At 36.3% G+C, this 20,459-nt stretch overlaps 1 protein-coding gene across 1 annotated transcript in view; it reads left to right on the top strand.

The window, feature by feature from the left end:
* The window catches only part of SLC24A2 (solute carrier family 24 member 2), a gene marked incomplete at both ends in the record, with an annotated part of 61,098 nt that overhangs the window by 39,746 nt on the left and 893 nt on the right, over positions 1–20,459 (top strand). The window contains 5 exons of the mRNA XM_083352028.1: positions 227–322; positions 1,696–1,769; positions 12,353–12,481; positions 15,849–15,938; positions 18,143–18,309. Coding sequence (XP_083208154.1) covers positions 227–322; positions 1,696–1,769; positions 12,353–12,481; positions 15,849–15,938; positions 18,143–18,309 — 556 coding nt within the window. The remainder of the gene's footprint in view (positions 1–226; positions 323–1,695; positions 1,770–12,352; positions 12,482–15,848; positions 15,939–18,142; positions 18,310–20,459) is intronic.

Consider the following 20,459-nt stretch of genomic DNA (forward strand, 5'->3'; position numbering starts at 1 on the left):
ATTCCCTACAATTATGTTTGAACTACCCATCTCATTTGAAATAATAGGAAAGTCCAAGTCTATTTCATATTTTGTAATGAAATAACCTTTTTCTTTCTGTTGGGAAAAGCTTGGATTAGGGAGCAGACCAAGTTAACAGAAGCCAAAGTTGACATGCTACGAATAAAAAGTGAGGCATTAGCTGAGAAATAACTTATGCTTTAACAAAGATGTGTATATTTTGTAGGAAAGTTCAAAGAAAGGGCATCTATTCTTCATAAGATGGCCAAAAAGTCCCCGGAAATAGATGGTGAACAACGGAACGGAAGATCCAAAAATGCAGGTGAGTATAAGAGATCAAGAAGGATTGTTTCCTTCAAAACAGATATTTCGTTTATTACCCTTGATTAACACGACTGTCCTCCTACAATGCTTGTCTGATATGCTAATTTATTGGAAAGTTCCTATGGCACCTTTATAATCTATTGCAAAGTTGTGTATATATGTATCTTTGTGATATACATCTGAATGCAACCAAACTGATGTGAGATCAATAATGAGACTGTTATATATTACAACACACTCTGCGCTGCTCTTGAAAAGTATTAAGGAGCTTTAACTATGGCAAAATGCATCTGCATAGGTTTCAGATACTCAACTCGTGTGACACCACTACTAGCTGAGCTACAGTTGCCAGTGTGTTTCCGGGTGCAAATCATGGTGCTATTTGTCATCTTTAAAGCTCTTTATGGCTTGGACCAGGTTACCCAAGGGAGGTCTTCTCCCAGTTGTTTCTACCCATCCAATTTGGTTCCATAGTTTGGGCATGTTACGGGTCTTGTCATTTGTAAGGCTGTGAAGACCTGGTTGTGTGCCCAGGCCTTGGATCCCAAATGTGCATAGGTCCCCATTTCCTGGCTATATTAATACCTATGTTGATAGTTTTCTTGCTGCTGCGTATATTACTTTTTGTATTATACTGTAATTAAATTTTTGTATGATGGTTCACCATCCAAAGCACGTAAAAATGCAAGTAGAAAAATAGGGACCACTCCGGTGGGAAGGTAACAGCGTTCCGTGCGCCTTTGGCGTCTAGTCATGCCGGCCACATGACCACGGAGACGTCCTCGGACAAGCGCTGGCTCTTCGGCTTTGAAATGGAGATGAGCACCGGCCCCTAAAGTCAGAAACGACTAGCACGCATGTGCGGGGGAACCTTTACCTTTACCTCACCATCCAAAGTCACTTGTCTGAAATGGGTGACAAGCATTTTCTCAAATGAAAACAGATCCGAAGAACTTCATCATTTTTCAGAATCTTTTTCATTTTTCATTTAAATTTAAACTACTTCATTTTGTCACATATAGGATGGCCAAATAGATTGTCTCACTTGCAGTTCACCAACTTGTTTATCCAATTTAATTTCTACTGAATTAAAACAAGATTATTATTATAACTAACTCTTGAAGAAAAAGGCTTGAGTGATCTTTTTCCCCCCAGTAATAACTGGAATGCTGAATAGATAAAACAAATTATACCTTAAACCTACCTTTCCCAATAAGATTACTTAAACCAGTTTTTCAGAGTAATGACACCTAGTATAGGATAGCTATTTCAATTCATGTCAACATTTCAATTTGTTGAATTGAGTGATTTATAAATTGAATAAAATACTGATTGGTTTTCAGATTTACATTTCTTCTGCTTATACTTCAGAAAAAATTGAAGTTGAAGTGACACCACCCAGTGATGGACCAGTGCAAAATGGAAGTGCTGTTGGTGTAGAAGAGGTATCATTTTTTTCATTCTTGCTTTTCTCCATTTGTTAAATATGCTTTGGGCTTAATTCTGTGTTATCATAGAATTATCACAGTCTGGAAAAGAATAGATGTTTGTATCTGGGAACCACAGAGAGATACATTCTTCTCTTTCTTTTATTTTTGGAATTTGAGATCACTCTTTGGCATTACCTGCAATTAGTGCAGGTTCGCATCCCACCAGGCTCAAGGTTGACTCAGCCTTCCATCCTTCCGAGGTAGGTAAAATGAGGACCCAGATTGTTGGGGGCAATTAAGCGGACTTTGTAATAATGCCGCTTGGGGTGTGTGTGAAAGCCCTAATAAGCAGGCATATACATAGAATGAAGGCTACTGCTAAGCTCCTAAGCCGCCCTGAGTCTTCGGAGAAGGGCGGGATATAAATGGAATTAAAATAAATAAATAAAATAAATAAATTACAATTCCAAACAATACAAAATTACTTTATGGAATCCAGTGCCCTTGGTTCTCACATATTATTCTCTTCGGCTACATCATTCACAAACTGCAAAGCAATGATCAGAGATAGAGGGGATAATAATCCAGCAATATTTGCAACTTGGGGATTGAAAATCAGTGCTTTAAATGCAAATTTAATGGAAATATACCCCTGAGAGCTACATGGAGACAATGTATCTTTACAAACCAGGTTTACTGAAACTAAGTAAAACTAGGATTTAATAATATATGGCTCTTTGCGAGCTGCTATCATATTAAATTAATTAAAGTTATTGGGAAGGTGTGCTTATTACCAAAAGAAGAAAAATATGCTCATATGTCTAATGTGGCTTGGAGATGAATCATAGCTTACTGAAGCTTATATAACAGAACAGTTTACATGCAGTATATAAACTTTTAAAAAAATCTGTTGAACTATTGCTTTGCTCATGGCAAGACCAATCAGTAATGTTTTCTTCCAAGGTATATTTCTGATATTCTGCCTAAGAAATTGTGTAAGAGCAACCGGCACCATTAATAAAAATATTTGGTTGCACTGTGTAAAATGTTTTATCTTGATATTCCTAAATGGAACATATTATTTGAGAGACTACTTTCTTTTAACATCCAGAAAGACATGCAATACATACACACATACTTAAGAATTTTGTGTCTTTTCTGGATTAGTAACTTTAGGCAATATTGAGTGATAAAGAATAAGCAAAATAAATTAAATATAGGAAATGATAGAAAAGTAAAATCTAGTTAAATTCAGTTTCCATCTACACCAGGGGTGTCAAACTGCTGGCCCACGGGCCAGACGGGTCATCCAGAAGCCGCACCCACCTCATTGCTGGCAATGGCGAAAAGGTTCTGATATGTTACACAGCGTCACGTGACGTTGCGAGTTTGACATGTCTGATCTACACTATAAAATATAACCTCCATATCTTTTTATTGTTGCCAACCAACTTTACTTACACATCCTAATCAGTATATTGCCTTCTTACACCTTTCTCTTTGAGGTGCCTATCAACTACAATAATCTCCTCAACTCTCTTTTGAGGATTTCATCAACTCCGTTAAATCTTTTTCAGTCTTCATTTTGTTATTGAACTATTCTTTTTGTTATTTTTCCTAGTGTTTTCCTGTGAATGCAGGATCTACCTTCCTTTTTAGTTCAGTTAAGTGTTGCTCCATTGGTTGTGACAGGAATTTACCAACTAGCTTGTCACCTGAGTCTGATGCTGTGGCCTAAGAGAGAGATGGGCCCAAAATGACCCAGCAGGCTTTCATGTTGAAGGCGGGACTAGAACTCACACTCTCTTGGTTTCCAGCCTGATGCCTTAACCACTAGACCACACTGGCTCTTTTCTCTTGGCCCATTCACTCTTTATATAATTATTTTGCAACTTAATCTTTATTTATGCTATCTGTATGACCAAGGCTATTCTTTTGGACTAGTTATTTTTGTATTCAATCTACATTCATTAATAAGGCATTCATCCTTGACCTTATCTTATCACCATGCATACTTATTTATTCATTAATTTATTTATTAAGAAAATTTATATGGTGACCCAACTCACTCTCGATGACCTCTGCAAACAACGGAACAAGTTCCTTGTTCTAAATTGCGCTAGACATGTTAATCCATAATCTATCAAAGTGAGGTATGGATGCAACAGTCTTGATGTTAAGGTCCCAGAGCTGCATTAGTCTATTCCCTGGACTTTTCTCATAATCGCTGTCAATTTTCAATACCATTTGCTCTGAGAGAAAGATAATATATCAGTTATGCCATGATCTAAGGATGAAATGTAATAAGCTAGGATCAAGATGTTCTCCTTGAGACAATCCACTACAAATGTCCTTACATTCTAGACCAGGGGTCAGCAACCTGAAACAGTGAAAGAGCCACTCGGAACCGGTTCCCTCACAAAAGGAAAAACTGGGAGCCACAAAAAATGTGTGCGCATGCGCGTACATGCGCGCATGTGCAGAACAGGTTTTGACTGAAGAGTGGAGCCAAGGCGAGATATGCACCTGCCCTGCATATTTGAATTGATTGGTTGAACTTTTTTAGTCCCATTTTTTTTTTTTTGGACTGCACATGGCAGAGGACTGGGAGCTGCAGGAGATCACTGAAAGAGCCGCATGCGGCTCTGGAGCCGCGGGTTGCAAACCTGTGCTCTAGACAAACAGAAAGTTTGTTATTGATGACTTGCCCTGCTGCTGGGTTACTATTTCCTCAGCACTACAAAGCAAAGTCTGCTGTCTATAATTGCACACAACTAAATTTAGATTTAAATTTAATCTGAGAATGTGTGATCCTTGACATTATTGCTGAGTATACATTACTGTGATCAAGAGTTCAAGAGCACCACAATATCAATCTTCAGGCATGGCTATTGATATTTATTCTCTAGAAAGTCCATTCCTGGGGTCCCTGCTGCTTTCTGAGCTTGGTTGTTTTCTTGCAGACATATCAGTACCTTGAGCACTGATTATATTACCTAGTTCGGGTAATGAAACAATTGCAAGAAAATAGCCAAGCTCAGAGATATCACCAAGGACCCTTCATTTCAACCCTGACCTACAAATATTCTCCTTTGTAAGTTGATCTGTATTTAGCAACAGCAGAAAGTTCAGAGGTTCAAAATAGTCAGATACATTATTCTAATGTAAACAAGAAATGTCACACACATACAAACATACATATAGGTACACACACACACACACACACACACACACACAAATACAAAAGAAGATTTTCCTAGAGCACAACATGTAGGAATCAATACACCAATCCCTGCCTTTTCTTCCTTATCTTCCTTTTCCTCCTCCAGAGAATCGTGGCCTATTTCCCTCAGCCTTGAGTGCTAGAGAAACGTCTTTGATATTTACATGATTTGTCTGGCCTGAAAATAATTGATTCCCACATCACCAGCTTTGACTTTCAAATACAGTTAGTCCTTATATGATCACTCTTGGGACTAGAATTTCTGTCATTTTATAATCACATTTACTGTGGTCATAGGTCAAGTCACTATGGTCATCAGTAGAGTCATGTAGTTGTAAGGTAAGTGTAAGTGTAAATCCAACTTAACCACTTGTTGACTCGACCAAGATATTTTTGCCTTCACTTCACATAAAATTCGGACTGATGAAAAATTTTGTGAAAGTGATGAACTAGAATGGTGAAGGTTTTTGTTATTTGAGACAGATGTTTCCTACAATAACTGAGGCCAAGATTAAGGAAGACATTTTTATTGGATCTACAGATCAGATATCTCATCAATGACAAACAGTTTAAAGATCTGTTAGTGGAGCCAGAGAAAATCACCTGGAAAGCAAGAATGTTATTGAGAATTTTCTTGGCCACTACAGAGCACCAAGCTACATTCAGCTGATTGACAAACTTCTTGTAGTATACAAGACCATGAAGTGCAACATGTCACTGAAGATTCATTGTTTTCATTCATACTTGGACTTCTTTTCTGAGAATCTAGGTTCAGTCAGTGATGAACACAGTCAAAGGTTTCATCAGGATATTGCCGCAGTGGAAAAACAGGACAACTGAAATCCATCAGTGTTGGCTGACTATTGTTGGAACAATGCAGCAGACACTGAGTACAAATGAAAATCAGCAGCAAAATACTTCAGCCCTGCTGAACTCATGCAGTATGTCAGAAACATTATGCAATTAAAATCAAAGTCACCAAAAGCTAATTTCATATTCTCAAGATTCCTGTATGATATAAACATTCTGAAATTATATTTGTGTTCAGGACAAAAGTTTGTCCTGAAGCAGTTTTGTTGTCCAGTGAAACCAGCAAAAAAGTCCCAAATTGTGACCACATAACTGTGGGTCACAGCAACTGGATATATATGCAAGCCAGTTGCCAAACATCCACATTGCAACCACATGATTACATGGGCAAGGTGATAGTTATATGTTTAAATTTAGGGTGTAACTGACTTTTTTGGAGGCCGTTGTTAGTTCGAACTATCATTAAGCAAACAGTGGTAAGTCAAGGAATTACCTGTAGCATTCTCTAGACTGATGTCTCTTGACTTGGCCTGGGCTTCTGGATACATTTCCTTTCCATAGGAAAAATCTTTCCACTTAAATTATTATAAAATTCTAGCTGCAAAAGCATGTCCATATCCCTCTGGCCAACAATCTTATTATTATTATTGAATGAATGAATGAATGAACCTTTATTGTCAAAATACAACCATGTATACATTACATAATGGGAACATTATGGCTGACATCTGTGGCTGGATGCAGGATCTGAACTCATGAAGTCTCCCCAGAAAAGTAGAGATCATGAGATGATCGACATATTCTGCAGGCAACTGGTCCTTATGAGTAGGCAGCAGGAACCAACATTTTTATGATCTACTTGTGAGTTGAATGGCCAGGAGTCAGGGGACTCCATATAAACTCATAGTTGTAATGTGACCCACATGGACTCAAGATTCAGGCAATCCTCATTTTTTTAATCATTTGGAAATAATTATTTATTTTTGAAATATTAAGACCCTATGGAACAACGTGGATGAGTTTCCCTCAATCCTTTATGAAAGAGGTTTTAAGTGCGAGCTTAAGTATTTCTATTTTTTTACAGAATTAAACAGCAAAAGGGGAATTAGAGAGTTGATTTTAGAATGTTCTAAACAGACTAAGGCTCCAGATGGACTTTAAAACCTAAAAAAATTCAATGTAAGAATCTTCCCTGTGAAAATTATTCATGTTTTTGCATTTCGAAGAAAAACAACATGATAACATGGGGCTTTGAAGGTTGGACATTAAAGTACATCAAAAGGAAATAAAAAATATATGTATTGAGAAATATTTGTGAATAATGGACTGAGACATTACTTTTTAGGATTACTGTCATTTTTGATACATTAAATAATGTTATGGAAGAGGAACAGGTTGTGTTGGACAAGAATGAAATTGACTCAAGCGTGGACTTAAAAATGACAGGTTACATGGGAAATAAGGGAAAAGATTTTTTTTTACTGAATACATAAATGAAACTTGATGTTTTAATAGCTAAAAATATGTATAAAGAAGGAGTGATTTAGACAATCTTTTTATATTGAATCTAGATAACATTTTTATTTGGATCAACAAAAGGAACTTGTTAATTTACTATTTTTGTAAGCCGCCAAGAATCATTGTGAGTGAGTGGGCAACCATATAAATTTTCTAAATAAAAAAATAAATGTGTGTGACTTTTGCTATCCTGAGTAATCTTTAATGGGCTTTTTTGAAAAAACTAGAAGTAGATTATAATGTTTTAAGGGCTTGTTTATAGGTAAGTTATAAATGCAGTATAGCAGGTTGACTCTGCCCACTGCCAGGAGTTCGATCCTCACTGGCTTAAGGTTGACTCAACATTCCATCCTTCCAAGTTCAGTAAAATGAGGATCCAGATTGTTTGGGGGCAATATGCTGACTCTGTAAACCACTTATAGAGGACTGTAAAGCACTGTGAAGCGGTATGCAAGTCTAAGTGTTATTGCTAGTGCTATAGGGAAAACAGGTTGTTTATTGCATTTTAAATTTATCAGAGTGGTTAAAACAGTTACATTGTTACCTTTGGTAATTTTTATTAGATTTTTACTGATTAGATTTAAATAGCAAGGTTTGGGGAATTTGTTTAAAAATAAAAAAATGAGACAGACATAAAAGAGAAGAATTCAAGTGTTAGTGTTTTCTTTAAGATCAAATTTATAATAGATATGTAGTTATTTCTGGTAACTCTTAATGGACTTTTGCTGATTAAGATGGATGATAAGGCTTTAAAGATTTGTTTATAGAGAATGAGGGATGAAGAGATTGCTGTATTTTAAGAATGTTGATAAGAGATGTTAAACAACACTTAAGAGATGTTAAAACTATTTATACTTGCTGAGATAAAGAGGGAAGTTACCACTTTTTAATTGTTTTTCTTTTTTGCATTTTTTAAACTACTATATCTTTCATACAGTAGTTGGTATTAGTTTTAAGTCTACAATAGAATCTTTAAAAAAGAAATAAACTAAAAACTTTGATTTTGTAAAGTTAAACAAGGATAAGGTCAAGAAATAAGATTTTGGAATTAATTATAAGAACACTTCCCAGGGGAAAATGCTGTTAATTCTTTTTTTAAAAAGATGATTGGATAGGACTTCGAAGGTTGGACACTGAACCTTTGAAGTTTCTTGAGGGAACTAGAAGGTACTAAATGTTACAATTAAAGGAGAAGAACACCTAGCTTTGACTTACTTTTACAGAATAGAGCAAAATATTTTAACATTGATTGGACATATTAAAAATATTTTTCAACAATGGACCCTGAAGTTAATTTTAGAAGTATTTGTCTCTATAGATACTGTGTTTAAATGATGTTATAAAAGAGGAACAGGTTTTACCGGACAAGACTGAGGCTGATCTGAAAGCAGATTTGAAAATGACAGGCTACCTATAAAAAAAGATACTGCACATGTCCTACAAAAGAGATCTTAATTAAAAAGGACATACAAACAACAAACCAAGAGGATGACCTGGATAACTTTCCAGATTGGACTTATTAAGGTTTCAAAGAATTTTGTGAGAAGGGACAAAGAAAAAAAATGAAAAAAAAAATTTAAGTTCTAGGATTTTATTTAAAAGGATTAAACAATAAGAGGTAAAAGGAAGAAATATAAAGTTGGTTTATGTCATCACGTTTAAAATAAATTTGTTATCTCTGGTAATCTTTACTGAACTTTTGTTGATCAGGACTGAAATGTTGAGGTTTTGGGGATTTATTTATAGATGAGAGGTGAAATATTGAAAGAAGAGATAATTTGTTGTATTTTAAGAGGTGATAAATTATTAAAATTGCTTATATTTGTATTGAAGGGGGAAATAATTGGCTTATATGTTTCTTTTCTTTGTCTTGATTACATTCTTATGTTTTCTTTTAATCTTTTTTTAACTTGTGTTAATTTTTCAGGAATTTTATTAAAATTATCAATAAAATTAATTATGGAATATTTGTACAGTATCATACAAGAACGTGATGTAATGTCATATAATGCAATAAAATGTAATGAATAATATTTTATATACTATCCTGTAGAAATTCAAAGTCAGCTGAATTATTTTCGTTTCTGACTTTCCTAAAAATAATCTTCAACTTCATCTCTTCTCATCTCCTTATTCTCAGGCCTGTTCCTTTTTTTATCAGTTTCTATGGAAACCAGCAAGGAAAGAAAAATATGTGTGCCTAACACTACAAAGATAATGTTTAAGTAAAAGAAACAAGCAGCCTAGTTCTAACAAGGAAGCAAGCCTTTCATGATTTGCTGTATGATCATTAAGTTGCTACTGAACAACTGTAATTCAATGGGTCCCTGATACACCAGGGTGTTGATTAGTTTACATCAGTAAAAGTTCTTGTAGGAAGTGTTTCTACATACATCTATGACCTCTTTTATCAAAGCAGCCTGAATTTTATCAAATTCTGTCTAGGCCAGGGGTCGGCAACCTCGGCTCTTTTATGACTCGTGGACTTCAACTCCCAGAATTCCTGAGCCAGCTGGCTCAGGAATTCTGGGAGTTGAAGTCCACGAGTCATAAAAGAGCCGAGGTTGCCGACCCCTGGTCTAGGCAGTTGTGTTTATGTGATTCTGTGTATACAATATAGTGAGGGGCTCCATTTAAAAAACAGCTTTTGAGGGGATGCTGGGGTAGAAAATATATATTTAAACGAGTGAAGCTGGAAGATCATTAATCTCAGCTGCAGTGTTATGGCTCTTTTTATAAGGCCTGTCACATTGGTGTTAAATTTCTTTTAGTGGCACAATAGCCATTTTTTGGTTGAAAAGGACAAACAGAAAAGCAAACTGTGCTTATGTAATTTATTTCAATCTGTCCTTAACACCACACTATAATTAGTTACAGTGAAGAGGAAAGCAGTTTCCCCATCTTAGTTTTTAATGGAGTTAATAGGTTGGATTCTGTTCTTTAACTCTTTTTCCATTGTGTGCACAGTGAGTCTGTCACTCAAAACTGGAATGACTGCAATTAAAGAGTTATGTGTATTATCTCAGCTAATTGATATCTCACAGGTGTTCCAAGAGATAAATCAGTTTTCTCCTTCAGGAGAGGAAAGAAGAATATCTTGCAATATAGCCATGTGCATATCTACATTGAAGAAAGCAGTAACAACGGTTTTATTTTGTGGAAAAGACCAGTGAATTGAAGTTTGATTTCTCCCTGCTCTTAAACTCTGACCATCAGCTTTGTTGTATTTAGGAAGAAATATTATTATTCCTTACAACCCTCTTTTGGTTGCAAAAAACCCTCCAACATTAATATATGTGAAATTTGCCAAGAATATTGATAGCATTTTCATAGTCATTTTCTTTGAAAAGCAAAAAGTTTGAGGCACTTTAAAATAATTAAATGAATCATACTTCAAAATCCCAAACTAACTTCTGTGCAACTTTGTATGCTCCACCCTCTCCAAAATTATAACCACCTAGTAAATTTGATTTCATTATGTAATAAGAAAAAAATAGATATTTCCAACATAGGCTTTAAAGAAACATAGCTCAAAAATTGGTATACCGCATCTCCTTATCTATCTACTAATGATCCACCTTTCCTGAAAATTTATCATGGAATGATAAAAAGAAAGGAAGAGTTGCAAATATTTAAATTTTTCCCAAGTCATATATTGGGTGGGAAGAGTCTGTTTTTCTGAATCTACTTCTGGTCTATGAACAAACTGGATCAAAATATACCTCAGAAGATCCCAGAGCAAATAAGGTTATTTCTGGAGATACAAATCTGGACATCAAACCATCTCTATAATGTTTATAGATCTCTAACATATTATCCATGTAAATAGTACATTGTCAGTTGTAGTGTGTGGTTCAGGAAAGTTAAGTTTATTGGTTCTAATAAGTCTGTATGAAAGTTGTGACTGCATAGCTTCTCTTGTTGAATCATTTGAAGCCCAAGTAAAAAATATAATCTGCAAAGTCTATATAACCTTTTTTGCTTTTATCTGATTTTTGTCAAAGCAAACTGCTTTCAAATATTATTTTCTATGGTGAATTTAGCATACTAAATAAATGTATATATATGTGACTTGGAAGAAAGAATATAGTGGGCAGAAAGGAAAAGAAATACAACATTTTTCTCTCCATTAAAAATGTTGCACATATATTTAAGTTTTCAAATTTAGTAGTACAGTGATATAATTTTGGAGAATTGATTCATATATTCCATTACTGTTCCTATAACATGAGAAAATCTGAGTAGGAAAATAATTGTTAAATCTAATGTACAGTATAAAGTACAATTTGAGTAGTTTTCCAAGCGTACAGACAAATGGATTCTGCGTTTGGAACAAGCACATGATCAGTGCTAGAAACTCATCTTTCTGCAAAATAAATATTTTAGAGAATATTGAACATAATGATGTAAGATGTACCATAACCTAGATGAAGCTAAATACCTTTTTATTCCATCATTTCTATAATAGCAAAAAGTGCTTTGGAAAGCTGCAAACTTCATGAAACTTCTATTTCTTTTTAAAGCCATTCAAGCTGGTGATCAAACAGTATGATGAAGCTGGTCATCTGTGTGAAAAGAAAGAAATAATATATTAACTTAAGGTGTTCAGTACTATAGAGATTCTCCCTCCTCCCAACGTCCTCCCTGGAAAAGAGATGTGGAGATGGCCTTGAAGAAGGAATTCAACAACCATTATGTAAAAAAAATAATAATCAGCAGTAGACTGGAGGGGGTGAGGAAAAAAATGATTACCATGTCTTGATTCTCCTTAAGATAAGCGGGAATAAAGAGAATTTCTGTCAGGCTTCCAAGATTATGTTATAACACCCTATGAGGAACACAGAATTATGCACAAGAACCTCAGTAAGCAAAATTCTTCAAAATCTGGTACACATTTTATAGCATTGCTGGATTTTTTTTCTTCAGTTTATTTTTTTTCAAATAGCAACTGAAGACAGCTTGTTGCAGACTTCCTTTAAACCAATTAAGTACAAAATGTTTTCCATTTTTTCTTTTAAATTAATATTGTCCTTTTTTTCCACAACAGGAAGATGGTGATGATAGTCAGCCCCTCAGCCTGGGCTGGCCTGATACGCCCCGGAAGCAGCTTACATATCTGATTATTTTGCCTATCGTTTTTCCATTATGGGTGACTCTACCTGATGTTAGAAATCCAGTGAGAATTACTGTTTTTACTTTTATATATGAATTGAAATGTAAAATATGTTTGTAAAGGACAGATTTAGCCTTGATACTATTATTGAGTATACATAAATAAGTTCATTTTCAGTTTCCATTAGATTGTTTGGGGGAGAAAATACTTGATAAAAATATCATGATAAATGACATTTGGTTTGAGCTTTTGGAGACCTTGCCTGGCAGACAATAACAGTGAATACATTGCCATTTACCTGTATAAATATTTAATGGCAACCTATAAAATATTGTATTAATAGTTCTTTTATGTTTGTCTGCATGCCTGCTTCTTTAGATGTCTATTAGACTTTATATGCAGAAGAAATTTTCCCCTCAGACTATGCAGACACCCAACATTTTTTTCAATCTACAGCAACTCTAAAGCTTCTGCAATAATTTAACATTACTTTAAATCCCAGCAACACCCATCCATTGTTAAGCTCTTTTAAGATTCATTGATTTTCAAAAAGGCAAGTTTAGAATAAATGGTCTTCCAGAGTGGCAAGAGACCTCTTGGGTCTCTTGAACTTAAATTCCCTTCTTCAGCTTCCCTCTCAGATTGCCCTGAACAAGTGTGGGTTTGTTTTATTCATCAAATTTGCATAGCTGTCCATCTCAAAAAAAGCAACTCTGGGCAGCATACAGCAAGCCCAAATATAAAACAAATCTTAACGATATAAACATCCACAGTAAAAGATAAATATTATAAAAATAAATATACAAACCCAAAGCAAAGAGAGGAGAAAAATGATCACCTTACTAATGGAGCTATTGAAGTATGTCTTTGCTTCCCTCGGAGCCCCAAGCTTGATAATTTAACCAGGTCATGAGGGACTTCTGGAATATCAAAAGGGATGGAGCTAATCTAATTTTGGGGAGGGGGAGGTAAAATCAAAGACAAGGAAAGCTACAGTAGAGTACATGAATTGCAGCAGTTAAGAACTTTTCCTGGTTCTGGCACTTACTGTAATTAACAGTTTTCTCAGTGTTAAGATGCTTTGGTCCAATCTGCAAATTAATTTATTTGTATACATACATATATTATATTTGGAGACCGCCATCTCATTGAGATCTGCTGGAGGATTGCTTAGAATTGTCCGCAAATCTTCCGTCCACAGAAACGTCTCCATTTTTAGGCTCCATGAGGGATAATTCGTCTCATTAGGATGAGCTGAAGGAAATCCTCCTCCCGTTTCTGTAACAGATAGCACTGAGTTATCTACACAGGCCAATCATCCTCAATCTTTCTTGGGCTCCCAACAAATCTTTCACCTCAGAGAAATTTACTACGTGTGCTTCAGGGCGCTTCTGGGCCCATACCTCTCAGGGAATTGCACAGCAAGTGTCCAAATGAAGTCAGAGACACTTGCACAAACTTGTAGTTTTATATAAATAAATATATTTAATATTTATATTTACAGCAGACAAGATAATCAGGTACACAGGAACATCATGAGGTAAAACTTTACAGCATACAGAAGACACAGAAGAAAAAGGCGGGAAAAAGTGGGGAAAACCCCTTTACACCCACAGCAACCAATCATAATGTAGATTGCCTCATGCAGGAGCCAGTAGTCTCCAACCAATTAACTACAAACTGTGTGTTCTAGCCCATTGTACCCTTTACTGTTCCAGCTGTTAAATTTAATATCCTAACGTATATTTATATATTAAATTTGGAGACCACCATCTCACTCACAGAGCGACTTCACAGAATCTTGAGAAAACTATTTCCAAAATATTTTTATCATGGAATCACTGGACAATTCAGCTGTGAGTTTCTCTTTTCCTGTGACTTTCTCTCCTCCTGTGTCCACATTTCAGGTCAAATAGTTTAATTCACAGCCCAGACCTGAAAATGACCTAGGAGGAAAATTGTCTCCCAGAATTATTAAAGGAGAATGGCTGGACATTAGTCCTGGTTGCCCATTTTAACACTCCAGCGTATTTTCTTATTGATTAGAACTACTCCATTGTTACCCGGTTCTTTAAAAAGAAAAGAGATTAGCCTCTGCCAATGTAACTTTTACATTCCAACATGACTTTTAACCGTGCATCATTCATGCTGGGGGAACAACCTCTCTGCAGCTATCAATATTAAATAGGGATGAGGCAGGAAGTGTATTCTAGGCCCTCTGCTATTTATCCCAAGTATTAACTCAATCATACATGTACGTAAGCTGTCTATTAGGGACATTGCTTTTCAAATCACTCTAAATTTGGTCCCAGTCTCAGCAGTATGTGGCATCTTTTCAGATGTGTTTATGCCAGTCTCCTATCTTTCTTCTACTAGTGCTGAAATTGTGCTAGGACTTCATTCTGGTCAGGCTAGATGCATTGCTTTTCATTGGGGCATTTCAAAAGTCCTTGAGCTACATGCTCTTTTATTGTACTTTCTACAGGCTTTTAACCCATTCTGTCTAGAAATAATTATCTAGCAGAGAGTATTACTTATATTTGTCATTCTCCTGTGCAAGCATTGTTTACAGATAGCTTGCTGGGTTGGCCGATTTTGTGCCTCTGTAGGCACCATTCACCTTTCCCCACGTATGAAAAAATTATATTAGTTGTTCTTATTTTAACCTTCCATTTTTCCTTTCAATTTGTGTCTAATTGTCGACTTTGTGATTACACGGTAATAAAGATGTGAGTGGAACATGAATTTTGATTTCACTAGGTAAAAAGAAAGAAACTTGGCACAAGTAGTCACAAAACTTGGCAAATCACTCTGACTATTTATAAGTGATTTGATAATAGAGGAAACAAGGGGTATACAGTCACATCAAATTATTCTCAATAACAGGTGGGGGAAAATGTGAATTCCATATTGTGAATTATTACGAAAGGGATCAAAACTAAAATTGCCGGAATTTTATCAACAGTGGAAGAGATCCAGTTGCCAGTTCTGTGTTTTGATGAGAAACCAAACAAAAAAGCTAATAAGAAATAGAACTGACAAATATAAATACTAGTTTATGCCCTTCCTTGAAGTTATTATATGGATTTCTCATTTGCTGACAAAATATTTCAGAACTGAATGAAAAGGATCTTGTTTATAGTTACTGAATGTAATCATAGCATACCAATTATAAATAGCTACTAAGTAAAAAAAAAACTTACCTTTCCTAGGTATCTACCATAGTGACATAAGAAACTGAATTTTACCTAATGCATGCACTCCCAGGTAATATAGTACTTTTTATGGGTGGGATCCATGTTAATTCGATGAAATTTTGTTTGAAACTAATAAACCCAGCCACACTGTACTGTATATGCGATGTTCGTGGAAAGGCTTATGATATTACAGAATGAGTACACTGAACATTTTTATTATTATTCTCTTTCAGTCATCCAAAAAGTTTTTCCCTTTCACATTTTTTGGATCCATCTCCTGGATCGCTGTGTTTTCTTATCTAATGGTCTGGTGGGCACATCAGGTGAGCTATTTGATGGATTTGCTCTTATTTGTTGGCTTATATTTAATTAATTGCATTGATTGATTCAATAATTAATTGAAAATTATTTTAAATGTGAGTTGCCCAGAGTCACTTGGAGTTTTATTCATAAATGAATTAAAAATTGTTTAAATATTTCACTAGATCACATGCTAATGCATTTTCTCCATTGACATTTTAAAAGACAGGCTTTTTAGTAACTTTAGTTTTCCACCTTGATAATTGGGTGTGCTATACATACAGAGGGAATGGGGATGTCAGGACGGAGAGCTGAAGCTGTTTCAAGACTACATTTTGCAATCCGAAATAAATTTCTTATAGTGTGGGAGGAACCAAACAGCAACATTCAGCTGTCTAAATAGAATAGAATAAGAAAGTTGGAAGGGACCCTGTAGGTCTTCTAGTCCAACCCCATGCTCAAGCAGGAAACCCTATACCATTTCAGACAAATGGTTGTCCAATCTCTTCTTAAAAACTTCCAATGTTGGAGCATTCACTGATTAATTGTTCTAACTGTCACGAAATTTCTAGTTAATTCTAGGTTGCTTTTCTCCTTGACTAGTTTCCATTCATTGCTTCTTGTCCTGCCTTCGGGCGCTTTGGACAACAGCCTGACTCCCTCTTCTTTGTGGCAACCCCTGAGATATTGGAACAATGCTATCATGTTACCCCCTGGTCCTTCTTTTCATTAAATTAGACATATCCAATTCCAGCAATTGTTCTTTGTATGTTTTAGCCTCCAGTCTCCTGGTCAATTTTGTTGCTCTTCTCTGGACTCTCTGTCGAGTCTCAACATTGTGGTGACCAAAACGTAAATTAAACATTAAAACATTCAGAAATCTCATTACTACAATAAAAAATTTTAAAAATGGTAATTTTGGGACAATTGGAAGAAGTGCTAAGAAGAGATGAAATCAAATGAAATATTTGTTATAGTCATAGGCCAGGATAAGAAGAAGATAACAGGTTAAGACCAAATGTGCTGAGTACTTCAGAGACCGAATCCAAGAATCAGAGTTATTTTCTCCTTATTTACCCTCTTTATCTCTAAAGTTGGGACAGTCAGAAAAGGGCTCCCAAGGTGAACTTCAAACAACCCTTTTGGAAAGAAAGCAGCCCTTCAGACAACCAAGTCTTGACATATTCAGGACCACCCGCTTTTCAAACTAAATAAAATTAATGCAGAAAGGTACTTCAGAAGGGAATGATACAAGTAATAGAAACAAGTTTCTTTTGAAGCCTTTCGTATTATCGAAATTGCCCAGGGTTATAGTGCTATTGACATGCCTATTAGATGAACAAGGCATTCAGCTGAGGCATTCAGGTTCTGGACCAAGACTTTAACGCTCTTCATAATGCTTTGTCCCGTGGTAACGTAATGCAATTTCAGTTAATATGTCACTATTACCTTTGTTTTCAAAATGTGTTCCAGTTACATTCTATTTTTATATTGACATTCATCGTGATTTTCTGGAGTAAAGCACTTAAAAGTAGCCTAGATTAAACTAGATTTATTTTAACAAACTACGGTAACATTAAAGCAACACTGTTTTAAAAATCCTACAGTTTTGAAAACACAAAAGGAAAATCAGCAACAAAGAATAGGCAGGCTCTAATAAAACAACCCAACTAATTGTTAGCCACTGTTGGAGACTGAAACAAGATGACTAAGGAAGAATTTCACTGGATATGAAAAATGAGTAAATTATGAAACAGCAAATATAACATTTTTATATACTTTTATGCATGGATCCCTAGTCTTTCTATACAGATATTTCTCAATTTACAATAGTTTGTTTGGTGACCATTCAAAGTTACAATAGCACTGAAAAAAGTGACTTATGACCATTTTTCACCCAACCGTTGCATCCCCGTGGTCACATGATCAAAATTCAGATGCCTGGCAACTGATTCATATTTATGACAGTTGCAGTGTCCCGGGGTCATGTGATCACCTCTTACAACCTTCTGACAAGCAAAGTCCATTGGGGAAGCCAGATTCACTTAACAACTGGGTTACTCAGCAGCTATTCACTTAACAAGGGTTGTGGCAAGAAAGGCTGTAAAATGGGGCAAAATTCACTTAACAAATGTCTCACTTAGCAACAGAAATTTGGGGCTCAATTGAGGTCGTAAGTCGAGGACTACCTGTATTTGGCAAATGATTTTGTACTTTTTCTATTTAGGTTGGAGAGACCATTGGGATCAGTGAAGAAATTATGGGCTTGACCATTTTAGCTGCTGGAACCTCTATCCCTGACCTAATCACCAGTGTCATTGTGGCACGAAAAGGACTTGGGGACATGGCAGTCTCTAGTTCTGTAGGAAGCAACATCTTTGATATCACTGTGGGGTAAGTACTACTGTATTGCTTTTAGCTCCTTATATATTTCATTCATTTACTTTTACTTTCAGGTGCCCAAGATCCAGTCAGCAAGGCTAAGGCTTCAAGGCACATTGCTTTGGTTTACAGGGAGGCCGTGAAATAAGGAAATGCTCAAGGGAACTCACAGCACACTGAGAATCTCTGTTAACCTACATGAACTTTAGTAATTACAGTTGCTTGAGCTTTACACGATGAGAAATATAAACTCACTCTCTTATGCACTTGCACAGCTACAAAAGTGTTAATGCGCAGAGTTGGGGAAGACACGAATGTACTCAGCAGATGGTGGTAGAAGCCTGCCCAACTGGATATCTTCTGACCGAATCCTGTAGAGCTTTGCCTTTTATTTACTGCTAGTTGTATTCCATCATGTATTACTTCATCTGTTCTTTCGTTGAAGATTAGGTTGCTGAGTCAATTGTGGCTTGTTGTACAGTAACTTTCTTACCTCTGGTTGCTATCATCCAATCCTTACCTAATTTCAAAGCTGACCTCCTTATCTTTTCAGACTGCTTGTTCTTCTCTGTGGTTGAATTTTGGTCATTACGTTCTATCCCCTTCTCCCAGCAAATGGTCGCATCCTGGGAAGAAAACAGCACAATTTACACACAAAGCAACCTAATGTCAGTGGTGGTAAGATGCAGCCTCCCTTTTCGGTAGTTCTGGAAAGAGATGGGTCTTCAAGACTCTTTTGAAGATAGTCAGGATCAGATGCTTGCAGACCCTGGGAGAGTGTCATTCAAGTACAGCATCAGAGAAAGGCCATCTTGTGGACTGAGCAAGTTAACACGACTTAATAGACGGGATCTGAAGCATGCCAGCCTTCTTGGTTCTTCCCAAATGGCAGAGATGATTGGAGACAGGCAATTCCACCAGTATCCAAGCACTTACAGATGATCTGTAGCATGGTAGATGGATTATGTGAGTGTACTGAGGCACACCCAAGACTGCATTCAGATCATCTGTAGCTCCCAAATGGCCTTTAAAGATGGGGGCATACTGCCTAGGGCAGGGGTAGGCAACGTCGGCTCTTTTATGACTCATGGACTTCAACTCCCAGAATTCCTGGCTCAGGAATTCTGGGAGTTGAAGTCCATGAGTCATAAAAGAGCCAAGGTTGCCTACCCCTGCCCTAGGGTTATTTCATCTGACTCAGTAATTTATTTAAATGTTAATCAAGTTATGGTAAACCATTATAGCCTCATCTCGTGTTTCAGAGGTGAATAGTGTTCTCAAATTGTGAAAGAGCTATGCCATATTTTAGTCTGTCTTCTTGCTTTTGAGAGAGGGAGAAGGAGAGAGGGGGAGGGGGAAAGGCCACATTCTACATCACCGTGAGCCTGAACCCATCTCAGCCAGATAATCATAAGGACAGGATATGGATACAAGGAGCCAGTTTGGTCCAGTGGGGGGGAACCAGTTTGGGTCTAATGCTTAAAGGCTAGAAAGCAAGAAACTATGAGCTAGTCCTGCCTTAGCCAGGAAAGCCAGCTGGGAGACCTTGGGCCAGTCACTTTCTCTCATCCCAACCCACATCACAGGGTTGTTGTGGAGAAAATAGAAGGAGGAAAGAGTATTAGAGCCTTTTTGGCCATCGCACCTGTCATCTGGAATATCACGTTCCCCCCAGATGAGATCTACACCCACTCTTTTGGCCTTCCAAAAGGCCCTGAAGACCTGGCACCCCAATGGAGGAGTAGCATCGTGGAGGTGGTTAATGGATTAGACAGAACCCACCTTTTCCCCATGCACACTTTTCTCTCTTCCTCTCCATCTTCATCAATTGAACATTAGCTGAACTTTAAATTTATGCTCTTTATTTATTGCCTTAACGTTATATATGGTATTTTATATGTTTTATATGATATTTTTATTTAATAGCCAACTATAAGCCAACGGTAGTCATCTTGACAAGATGGGCAGCAAAGAAGATAAATAGATAAATAAATATTAGGCATGTTTGTTGCCATGTGTGTGTGTGTGTGTGTGTGTGTGTGTGTGTGTGTGTACGTGTACATGTGTGTGTGTATATGTATATGCATATATGCATATATGTATGTATGTGTGTATATTATATGTATAAATAAGGTAAACCTAGTTGCATGGTGCTGCTGGAA

This window comes from Vipera ursinii, assembly GCF_947247035.1.
Source record: "Vipera ursinii genome assembly, chromosome: 2".
NCBI classification, from domain to species: domain Eukaryota; kingdom Metazoa; phylum Chordata; class Lepidosauria; order Squamata; family Viperidae; genus Vipera; species Vipera ursinii.